This window comes from Heptranchias perlo, chromosome 33 (assembly GCF_035084215.1).
Source record: "Heptranchias perlo isolate sHepPer1 chromosome 33, sHepPer1.hap1, whole genome shotgun sequence".
In the NCBI taxonomy this organism is placed as follows: domain Eukaryota; kingdom Metazoa; phylum Chordata; class Chondrichthyes; order Hexanchiformes; family Hexanchidae; genus Heptranchias; species Heptranchias perlo.
Genome location: NC_090357.1, coordinates 17,047,597 through 17,060,383, shown reverse-complemented (window position 1 = coordinate 17,060,383; position 12,787 = coordinate 17,047,597). Strand labels below are relative to the sequence as shown.

The 12,787-nt window shown below is 40.5% G+C and overlaps 1 protein-coding gene across 5 annotated transcripts in view; it reads right to left on the bottom strand.

The window, feature by feature from the left end:
• Positions 1-12,787, bottom strand: part of LOC137301505 (protein Aster-B-like) — a 558,548-nt gene that overhangs the window by 316,312 nt on the left and 229,449 nt on the right. For 4 of the 5 annotated variants that reach the window (XM_067971031.1, XM_067971029.1, XM_067971032.1 and 1 more), the window contains exon 2: positions 10,585-10,659. In XM_067971031.1, the coding sequence (XP_067827132.1) occupies positions 10,585-10,659 (75 nt within the window). Of the gene's footprint in view, positions 1-9,181; positions 9,348-10,584; positions 10,660-12,787 lie in introns of those variants that run through there. The other variant, XM_067971033.1, reaches the window with a different exon arrangement.

Sequence of the window (12,787 nt, the reverse complement as noted above, 5' to 3'; positions counted from 1 at the left end):
CAGGGTAGAAAGATTTTTAATACTGCAATCTCTTGCAGATTTTCTGAGTCCTTGCCGGGGACGAAGTATCTCACACAATATTCCGATGCTTGTTTACAGCATGCAATGTACCTTGTGGTATACAAGGACATGGAAAATGTACGTTAAGACAATTTTACTAAGATATTCATATGAGGTCCAAGATTCTAAATACCAAATAAAAATAATACATCTACTATGAGAGCTTGAAACTAACAGATGTGATTTTTAAAATTTATGCCCAAGATGTGGGTGCCTTTGGTAATTTTATTGCCCATCCTTAGTTGCTCTAGCAGTTGTATTTATGGCTCAGCAGCTTATGAGGACCTTTTCAGAAGGCATTAAATGTCAACAATGTGCCACCACTAAGACCAGTAGTGTGACTGTTTGAACAGTAAAAAATTAATCCCAAATTATGACACAGGCTCAAAAGGAGACATGAATTTAATACAACATTGAAGTCCACAATTGCATTGACAGTCAGACAAAAGGCCTGATCTTGCTCTCCTATGTATTTTACATATTATATAAAGAGATGGAAAGCTACAATAGCTGCTGAATTAACTTTAATAGGGGCTCCAGCAGAACATGTCCTATAAATAAAGCATAACTACTAGAAAGTTACAATTTATGGCTATAAAGTGATTGTGCGGGCATCATTTAACAAATATGCACCAATTTTCTGTTCTAACTTAGACACAATATCTAACCCCTCCACCACCGGTGCACTGTGGCTGCAGTACTACTACCTACAGAATGCTAAGCAGCAATGCACCAAGCTTAGTTCAACAGCACCTGCCAGCTAGGCAATCTCTACCACCAAGAAGGATAAGAGCAGCAAAATCATAGGAATATCATCACCTTTAAATTCACTTCCAAGTCATAAACCATTTTATCTTGGACATATGCTGGAATTCCCTACCTAACACCATCATAGCAGCGCCATCACCAAAAGGACTGTAGCCATTCATGAAGAAGCCCATCACCACATTCTCAGGGTTACAACGGATGGCCAATAAATGCTTCCTTGCCCATCGCACGAACAATTTTAAAAAAAAATCTATTTGGTTGTAAGATTTGGTTTCCATAAGTGAAATATGAAAGAATATCTGCAACTTGGCACTATGTGCTTAAGTGGAAGGTAGGTCGAAACTTTTTCACTTCATAGTTTGTTATTTTTTCAGAGTAGATCGATGTGGGGAATATTCTAAACTCAGCACAATTCTTTTCAGACATTGTTCTAAGACAGTGGAGTGAGTTTGAGAGGTTGGCAAGGTTTAACAATTCCAAACATAATGTACTTTAAAAGAAATGGATCCACACTTTCCATGCTAGTCTGATCTGAAGTTGAATAATTCCCCTTAAGAAAAGGGTCATGATCCAGTAAGGGAATCAGTAAACTGTCCTAGTTTAGAACTACTTACCTTTGAACTCATTGGAGTTAAGGTTTATGCTGACATTTGTAGGGAGATGAAAGACAATGCTGAGAAACAAACTTCAAAGCAGCAGCAGAATTTTCTGACAAGAAACTCTGGCAGCTTTAATGATCAGAGAACTAAAACCAGGCTCGCTGAGATATACTACATCAGTGGCTGACTTCCCCATGTATGTCCCTCAAAAGTACCACAAGTTTCTCAGTAATGGCTAATTCTAACTACTTGAGAATTATCAAAAATTACGTTGTGGGATATTATTGTATAAACACAACGCATGTGTGTGTCATTTCTCTTATTTCAATGGAGGGGTTAACTTATTTAAAATCAAAAGGGGAAAGGAATTTCAGACAAATGTGTTAAGCGTTCCTCCACAGTATCCCACTGCATAAACCAGGCCCATTATGTTTATCGGAGTGCCTAAAGTTGAATTTTGTTACTTTTTAAAGAGATGTACTGCTCAACTTGTATAGAAAATTTTCTCATCACCTAAGTTTGCCCTTTTGGATGCTCAACTGACTGAGGTCAAAGGTGGGTTGGTAATTTTTTTGAGAACTACAAAATATCAAGAGTAAATCCTTCAAATGAGACGACCTTGGGCAGGTAGTAAGAGGATTCTCTTGAAAAACAACAACTGCTTGGTAAGAAGGCTTTCCATGGCATCTATCTTACCTCTAAATTTGACAAGTAAGGCACAATAACTTTCTCCTTATTAGTGGTTGGACCAGGATATGGGAAGAAATAACTGATAGTTACAACAGGAAGGTAAGGAAGTGAAGCCCCTCTTAAATGCTGGTTTCCTGTGTTAGGTGAGCTAGATGCATGCAAAAACATCTTTGATCTTTAAGAGGGGGAAGGAAAGTCTTGGGGAGGAAGTATATATCAGCTTCATGAAAATGTTGAGAATTTTTTTTAAAAATGGATTTCCTTATCAGGAATGGAGTCCTAAAGTAGGGCTTCCCTCCTGTCATGCCAGTCAGTGACATCACCCAATGGGAACCCTGTATAATCCAGAGTAGTTCGAGAGTAAGCAGTAGGGTACACAAGTATAGACCAGCTCAGGAAACTACTCTGCAGTCTGCGAACCCCTTAAGCAAACTGTGGTTATCTATCTTTGTCGACATAACAAAAATCGCCACATTTCATAAAGTAATTCATTATGTGGAGTATTTTGAGAATGTAAATGCAATAAGGTGCTATTATTATTTTAGCTACTTGCGCACAGCATAACCACTAGAATTTCACACATTTTGGATTTCCTTTCAGTGTGTCAGTATTTACTGACGAAAATCATCACGATCTAAGCTTATCTTCTCAGTCCCACATCTACTTCAGTCTGGCTGATTAATAGACCAGACCAGACACCTCCCTCTTCAACACTGCTCAAAACACTAATGGAAGAGATTGCAACCTCTGTATCCTGTAGGTGGGTATTCTCATGAGAACAGAACTTCCCGCCTACAATATACAGAGGTCAGAATCATGGCCATTAGTGTTAGGAGCAACGTTATGGGAAGAGGGGCCTGATTCCATCTATTAGTAGTCAGACTAGGGTAGCAGCAGAACTGAGAGGAGGAGAAATGAATGGTAATGAAGGGAGATGGAAAGGGAGGAAATAGATAGCAATGAAGGGGAAAGGGAAGAGGGCAGAAGTTCGGAGTGGTGCTATATGGTAGAGGAGAAAGGAGTGCCAGCATTAACTTGGCAGGGAATGTGAGCTTGAAATGAAGGCATGGGAGGGGGGGGGGAAACAGTGCCAGCATGATCTGAGGGGAAGAAAGTGCCAGCTTGAATGAGGTTGGAGGGGGACAAGAATGCCAGGTTGAATTGAGGTGGGGTGGGGGAGGGGAGTAAAATGGAGGAGAAGAGTGCCAACATGAGCTGGAGGAGTAAAGTCTGCATTAAAGGGTGGGAGGGTTGAATGGGGAACAGTGCCTGGAGGGATAAAAGTGTCTCTGAACTGTGGTGGAAGGAAATTACATAACTTCTGGAGAAGAGATGGGCTGGTCGGTCTGTTGAAAATCCAAATGTCACTTTTTCCCCCTTTTTTGAAAAAAAGTTAATCATCAATTCATTGTAAAGTACAAAAGTGCTTAAAATTAACCAGAATTAATTATTTTTAATGGAAAAACTCAATCTTCTGGAGAAACAAGCCCCTGAGTGCCCCCAGAAATGCATCACCAATTTTATATTTTCAACATTTGCCTCTCCCTTTCAGGTTTTCGTGTACTTCTGAATTTTTTCCCCCCTGCAATGGGGTGAAGGAATATTGGATGAATCTACAAAGTCCGTGTTATCATTTTGTTTTTACATGTTACAGGTTTATAATTGGGACCATTCTTGAGTTGTCAGCTTTTGGGGACTATGTTAACTTTTTTGAAGCTGTTTCAGGTTTTGCTAGTTTTCTAGATTGGCATGTACGTTCAAAATCCCTGATTTTAGCCTCCAGATCTACTGTTCAACTTAATCTTCCTGTAAGTTGAATTAAAAATCTCATTCTTTAGCTTTTTACTTCCCCTTTTCAAATGTGCAATCTTTCAACGTTACTTTTGTTCAGAGTGCACTGTACATTTCTCTCATTGTATTATATTCTTTTCAATTCTAAATATTGACGTTGTGCTCTGTTAAATGAAAGCAACATGTAATCAAAACAGCTTCTTTCCCTAACTATTTCTATAGGTGCACTACTTCATAATACGATAAGTTAGCAATGCTTGCAAATATCCACTTGCCAACAGAAAGACTGGTCCTTTAAATATTTCCCCAAAATATCTCAAACAACTCACACATATTAAACCACAGAAAGCATTATCCCAATAAAAACTCATTTACAAGGGGATTTATTCAACTTTTTCTTTAAGCATGAATATGATTTTGTGACATTTGACAAACAACTAAATCTACTTTTTAGAACAATATCCAATTTTCAAGAACAGAAGTGTCATCTTACCAGATTTTCTGTTGGGCAGGCTTATAAAGTACTGATATTGCCATTTATTTTCCAGATTTTTTTTCCTGTATCACAGAATATGTTGGAAGGTGGAAGAGGCTGGACCCACTAGAATCAGCTGATCCCTAGTTAAAGGGGCACAGCCTTAATAAAAGAAAAGTATTTGGCAAACACTTTTTTGAAAGCTGCTCATCTTTTCCCCTCAGGGTGGCATCACACACTGTTGTTACAATGATACTTTCCAATAAGATTCAGATCAGATTTGTTATTTATTTGATTACAAAGGGAAAATAAATTTACATAAACAATTTTTATGACACCAGTGCCCCTTCAAGTTGATATGGCCACGTCTATAAAGTTTGATGCATACAGCATATTTCTAGCATACCAACAGCAGAAAGCCCACATCCTGCTGAAGTACGATTATAATATGTTGACATTTCTGAAATGACTTGATTAATGGCCACAGAAAGAACAGATAACCCCACAAGCCCCACTCCTCTTTCACCACCTTCCTCGACAAGGTTATCTGGTTACTATGCAATTGACAGTTTCAATTTTAAATGAGAAAATCGGAGAGCTAGATTTTTGTTACTGGGTTGGTCATCAAGCGTTTAAAATGATCAATGTATCAGCCACCCAATTCCAGGATTATTATTGTAGGGGCATTAGAAAAGGATACAATGCTAAATCAGCACTTCATAAACCACAAACATTACCCATTTAACTTCATGCTGTGGCTCTACTACAGGTTTGGACTCTTTAGAACTAACTACTTGAGAATTATCAAACACCACCAGCTAAATGTACCAAGATTTCAAATTAATTCTGACTAGTGGAGAGTTAACATTAGAGAGATAACTGAGGAGATCCAGACAGGTTTACACCTAAGGTCCCTACTATAACATTTTTATTTTTCCCCATCTCATTCACCATATATTTCCCATTAAACTGTTGGCTGGACAGTGGAACAAATTGGCTAAAAAGTTTACCTCATCCCTTGCACAGCATCACCATCTCTTCTTTTCTCTCTCTATCTCTGACTATACATTACTCTCAGTCAAAATTATGTTTGCTTCAGCCCTTTCCTGTTGTAGAATTGACGTAATTACCTCAGGGACTAAACAAACTCAAAAACCTCTTCTAACTACCTGGTTGGTTTCCTGTGCTCCGTCACTTGGATCCAGACACAAAAGGTCTTTAATCCTTTAGGGGGGAAGGAAAATCCTGGGGGAGGGGAAAGAGTACTTTGATTTGAATTATTACCCCTTTTTATGGAAAAAATTAGTCTCATTATAATTGTATCCAGACCCCATGATAATAATCAGGCACAAAGGCACACAGAACTATCCAACCTCAAAACTAACCTCACACCACTTAAATATACTCAGGACCTTACATCTATCTGAATCATAGAGATCGAGGCTGCTATTTTAGAATCTTGCCCAAGTTGACTACCATACTTCATCTAACTGCCAAACCTTCTGAACAACCCACAGAACTGTTTCACAGCATGTTTATAATCTCCATTGAAACAGAGGAGAAAGAAAGCAGAGAAAGAAAAAAAAAACTTGCATTTATATAGCGTCTTTCATGACCTCAGGATGTCCAAAGCACTTCACAGCCAATGAATTACTTTTAAAGTGCAGACACTGTTTAATGTCCAGAAATGCAGCAGTCAATTTGCACATAGCAAGGTTCCACAAACATCAGTGAGATAAATGACCAGATAATCTGTTCTAGTGATGTTGGTTGAGGGATAAATGTTGGTCAGAACAGCAGGAGCACTTCTCTTCTCTTCTTCAATTAGTGGCACAGGATCTTATGTCCATCTGAAAGGGCAGACAGGGCACCTGTTTAACATCTCATCTGAAAGACGGCACCACCGACAATGCAGCACGATCTCAGTACTGCACTGAAGTGTCAGCCTAGGTTAGATACTCAAGTTTATGGAGTAGGGCTTGAACCTACGACCTTCCGACTATGAGGCAAGGGCACTATTAATGGCACCTTAAAAAGGTGTAATATAATTCAGATTCTGTATATGATGGATATTAATTATCGAAAATAAACCATCTTATGATATAGAAAAGATCACTTATGGCTTGATGTCACTTATTTTCTGTAATAATTTGTTCCCAGTCATATATCGCCCACACACTGTTGTGCAGCCTTGTTATTCATATGATTGGAAAATTCATACTAACAAGTATAATTCCTTCTTAAAGAACATCTTATTAATGCAGTAGTATTGGCTAACCTCCACTGAAATCTCTGAATCCTTTAATTTTCAATAATGGAGCTTACAAAAAACTGTTTAAACAATTCTTCAGCAAATGACTTATGGCTAACCTATAATAAAAGGCACTGAAATTCAGTTTTAATGGGGTAATCTTTGGTTGTTTATTAATTTGCAAATATCCAGATTACGCTTTAACATGTGGTGAAACATACGCCCAGAATTTGCTGCCAAAATAACGGCAAATTTAATGGCGCTCGCCGTTATTAAGGTGTAAATCATCCAGCAACTTGTGGCGAGGAAGAGATACCCCGTGACTTGCGAATCGTCACAAGTTGCTGGACGATTTGCACCTCCCTGTGCGTTTGGTTAATTTGCTGCATTTGCACATTAATTGCCCATTAAACTCACCGCAGAAAGTTAGGGCTGGTACGTACCTTTTTAATGAACAGATTTATATTCTTGCAATTCCAATCAACCTCTCCAACCCAGAAAGGAAACAATTTAAACTGTGGAATTCTGCCCACCATACTGGGGGCTTAATAGGCCAGTTAGCACCTGAAAAATGAGTGACCAAATTTACAGACCTAGGAGTTTCTAAAGATAGTTAAAGTTGGGGGCACGAAGGGTGAAAGAGGTGAAAAGACCTTTACAAAAAGAGACAGGAAAAAGGAAGTGCGCAGATGAGCATTCCAAGCTGATTTTATGAACTTCCTAACAGTTAGCTGAAGAGCATCATTATCAGAGTCAGCAACCAAAGAAGCGGTTTATAAGAGGAAGAAAATAAAGGGGAAAAAATATTTAAACACATGAACGAACACACACACACACACACACACACACACCTCCAATTAATGAATACAAACCACTTCAATAAAGATTTTTACTACTTAAATCGGGACTTTACATCTCAAAAGTGTTCATTCCAAATGGGCAGTACAGGCACTAATAATGGTAACATACTACCAAGTGACTGAATCCCCGTCTTCTCCCTCACCCCACTCCACTGCATCATACTAAAAAAAAATGCTGGACAAGAGGTTCTGTTAGATGTTAAGAACATAGTCTTTAGTTTGATGCATTATGGGGGCTAACAAAAGCCTTTGTTGAAAAAGACACTTTGAACAACAGTCAGTCACATTACCACTAACATTTTCCAAGATAAATGAGTAATGATGCTGAGGATAGCAGACTGACAGGGTGCACTTTACATGTAGTTTAATTTTATTTATAATTCATTCAGGGCAAACACAACCTCAGAAACCTCATACATCTATTCCTACTTAACATATTCCAATAATTAAGGTTATAAAAGTATGGAAACATGCATTTACTGGGGCACTGCTCTATGGAGTCCTATTAAGAAATAATTTGCTATAATAAATCTGAATTTTCTCCCCCTGTACAACATCAACATTTGCATGTAAGGTTATATCAGCTCCATTCTAAGTTTAGAACCATGTCATCCTTTTTAAGAGCATAAGAAATAGGAGCAGGAGAAGGCCATACGGCCCCTCAAGCCTGCTCCGCCATTCAATAAGATCATGGCTGATCTTCTACCTCAACTCCATTTTCCCACCTGATCCCCACATCCCTTGATTCTCCTAGAGTCCAAAAATCAAATAAGAACAAAAATTTTGCAATTTAAAATTTTGAGGTACAATTTCAGTCAAGTACTTTGATACATTTTCATGTTTGCACTCTTATTTTCTCCTGTCTTTTAAATCCCTCGCTAACTGGGTGGGTCAATGCTATGCTCCTATGCCTCTGCTTTGTAACTTGCCACTGGGAGGTGAATGACAGCTGGGAGGTTTACTCCTTCTGTGGGAAAGATCCTCCTGTTAGCGTTGGGAACTTAGTGTTAAGTGAAACCAGATGTCGAAATCCATGTCCTACTACTCCTGCTTTTAAAATGCTGGCAGCCCTATCTACAAGGCAAATTTACCTGTAGGAATGGAGGAAACCATAATTAAAGTTTTCATGAATTTAAATATACTGTATCTAGAAAGATAAGTTATATTGTTGAACATTATCAGACTTCATTCAAAGATTTTCTAAAAGGTATAATGAATTACACACCACAGCATCTATTATAAAATTAAATATGAGCCATCTGTAATTTTCTTCTTTCTAAATCGAGAACGTTTTTACATCAAAACTTACACAATCATTTATCATGGCTATAAAATGTCCATTGAGGGAACTAGAGCTCTCTGCATCCATGGTAGATTTAATTTTGCCAATTGAATTACAACACTTGATTTTCATACTTTGATTCCATTATCTCCTAAGGGATGGACAGGCTGAAAAACATGGACACTAGGTGCTGACACATGGCTCTGCGGTGAAATGTGAACCCTCGAGAGTCAGCTTCCGGAATTCATAAATTAGTTGTCTGAATTAAATTGCTCTTCTGTAATACCTGGAATCTAAGACCCAAAGCCTTCTGTTCTTGTTGCTGGAAGTTTGTAATGTAAGCAGTGACCTTCAAGTGGTTTCTGGTGTTACAACATTCAGGCTGGACTGAAAAATTCTACTCACCAACCAGTCAGGGACATGGTCATCTCTATCTGTGTCAAGCTGAAAAGCAATGTAACTTGCCAGCCTGCAAGTATTAGGAGTATGTTTATCTTCAACATTCAATCCTTTGTTTTTTCTTTGTTTATCTAATGGCCCAGAATTTGCTGTAGCAGGGCAACGAAGAGCGTCCGCTTTTAGTTAGACTTGCGCTTGCCCCTTCAATCTTGATGATATTTTGTGCCTCAAGTTGCTAGAAGCGGGAGATGGAAACTCATCTCTACAGAGCATCTGGGACCTGCGTGAACAGGGCAAGCAATTGTATATCTCCTTAACCAATCAGATCGAAGGATTGAGAAATTAACAGCACAAGGACTGAGAAGGAGGTATAAATTAGAGTGGGTGAATTCATTGTCAAATCAGATACAGAAAGGGAATTAGAGGGAATGAAAGATTGGATTTTTAAATGTAATTTAATTTTTTTTAAATCTCCAGCAATTAAAACCTGAAGGACTAAGACTCCATACTTGTAATAGTTAATTTTCAGTGCCTGAGGGGTTGACTGGCAGCAACTTACCACGTCGCTAAAAGCGAATTTAGACTTGAAATGGCTTTCTGCGATGACTTTAATTCATATATACTGCGCAAATACACCAACTTCACGCCATTCGATGCATGTCAATGGTGAGGCAGAGAGCGAGATGCCATTTTTGCGAAACTAACAGCGGAGCAGCACATCTCGGACAGCAACTTTTGGATTCCCATGTTTAACTGCACATTTGCCCCTTGCCTGAAGTTGCCGTAGCTTTTTCACATAAATAACAGTGAGCGCCATTAGCCTCACCGTTATTTTGACAGCAAACTCTGGACCAATATATCCTTCTTTGTTTTTTGTTCTAACTCTTGCTAGTTTCTTGACCATACCAAGGTACAGTTTATTCCTTCTTGAATGTATCTGCTCTCAATACAACTTAAATGAGTGAAAAGTCAAATCGGGTGAATTTTTTAAAACTTCTACTCGTCCAATGAAGAATAATTTGTAAACCCATTCTCCACCACTGAATTCCAGATAAATCACTGAAGTTCCAAAGAGATACTGTAACATTCATTTCTCAAGAATATACCATCTCAGTACACTAAGTTTCTTTAACAAAATGAAGTCTTTACTCGCCAAGAATGAATCAAACATTTCCCCTGACGTTCAAAAAGGATGGCTGAATATGAAAGGCATATTGTACACAACAGTGTCTGCACTATTTAGACACTGTCATCATGTGGCAACAGTAAATAATTGAAACAAGTTCTGTTTTATAAAGAAGTTATTTCTCTGAGGTACAGAAAATATGCAGTTATCATTGATTGATGCCAGCGAGCACATAAGTTTCAGTGTGATTTAATTTAATCAGTGTTCTTGGACCAACACTTACCTTTCCTCTCGTATGTATGGAGTCAGGAACCGAGAAGAGTCATCTTCATGGCTGTTTTGTTGACTGCTTTGCTGGCTAATGAAGATTGAAAAAGAATCATTATTAGATCAGAGATACTGCGAGTAACAGTACTTTAAGTTTAGTACCATTAACATTTTATTCGTCAAACTTGCTTTTTCTCTCTTTGTCATCATCCTCGCCCACCCCCCCACCACCGCCACCACCACCACCCCCCCCTCCACCACCACCCCCCCCACCCTCCCACCACCACCACCACCCCCCCCACCCTCCCACCACCACCACCACCCCCACCCACCCTCCCAACCACCACCACCACCACCCCCCCCCACCCTCCCAACCACCACCACCACCACCCCCCCCCCACCCTCCCACCACCACCACCACCACCCCCCCCCCCACCCTCCCACCACCACCCCCCCCCCCCCACCACCACCACCACCACCCCCCCCCCACCCTCCCACCACCACCCCCCCCCCCCCACCACCACCCCCCCCCCCCCTCCCACCACCACCCCCCCCCCCCCACCACCACCACCCCCCTCCCCCCTCCCACCACCACCCCCCTCCCACCACCACCCCCCTCCCACCACCACCCCCCTCCCACCACCACCCCCCTCCCACCACCACCCCCCTCCCACCACCACCCCCCTCCCACCACCACCCCCACCACCACCCCCACCCCACCACCACCCCCACCACCACCCCCACCACCACCCTCCCACCACCACCCTCCCACCACCACCACCCCCCCCACCCTCCCACCACCACCACCCCCCCCCTCCCTCCCACCCTCCCACCACCACCCCCCCCCCCACCCTCCCACCACCACCACCCCCCCCCTCCCTCCCACCCTCCCACCACCACCCCCCCCCCCACCCTCCCACCCTCCCACCACCACCCCCCCCCCCACCCTCCCACCACCACCACCCCCCCCCTCCCTCCCACCACCACCACCCTCCCCCCACCACCACCACCCTCCCCCCACCACCACCACCCTCCCCCCACCACCACCACCACCACCACCACCATCTTCCCCCCACCACCACCATCTTCAACCTCTCCCCACCTCCAACAAAATAATCAAATGGACTGGTAGTGAGGATAAAAGCTCTAATTTAACTGAGGTGACATCGCAAATAGCTAGGCTTAGCACAAACTATTTAAAGCCATCATCTGTGTCCCAAAATTAAATGACTGTAATGTTACTCATTCATAATTGTACATTTTCTTTCAGATACCTATCATTAATCCCTAGTATTTGGTAATACTGAAGTCAAATTTGGTGGAAGTCTGTGCACCACTGTTTTAATATGGTGGATCATTTAATAAGCAATTTATTAAACTGATAGCCAGGTTATATTGGTATGGACATTCTTGTAATTGAACAGTCTACCTGTCAATTGTGATGCACTTATTGCTTCACCAGAGTGTATAAAAAAGGAACATATGGGAAATTCAAAGCTAGAATATATTGGATCAGTAGCACTACCTATATGTTATACTTGGAAATTTTCTACTATGTTTGACTACAATTTGCACACCATCATCTAGCCAGATGTAGCCAACTGGATTCATGATTTTCTTTCAGACACTTATAAGTAGCTTTTTAATTTTAGGCGTTTTTTATGCCAAAAGTCTGTTGGTATAAAAGTAACTATATAGTCTGAAAATTCATGCTTGTTGTATGTTCACTTTTCTATAAAGTCCACAAGATGGTCACTATGAAAGTTTCCACTAGATGTCAGCATTGGCCATTAACAAGTTTACCATGAATGACAGAATTTCTCCTTTCTGATTTAAAAATGTACATGTGATTTTATTTTCTATTTGTGCTGTGATTTCTGGAAATACCATTGAGTAAAATAAACTTTGTTTTGGAGCAGGTTTACTTCTACCCAGGACACTCATCCATTCCCCATCTACATTCTGCCTACTCTCAATTAAGCACACTCAGTTATCGTAACTTAAAAAATATATATTCTCCTCTGGACAGGATTCTAGCTACATGACAATACAGTAGAATCCTGTTATAATGATAACTGTTTTAGTGATCAGTTCCTCATAATGATCAACATCTGCTTTCCAAAATCACAACCCTTCTGATGCGACTATTGCAGCCATTTATTGTAATCAATGCATTTTAGTTGTACTCAACACTTTAGTGGCATTTCTCCTTTGTTAAA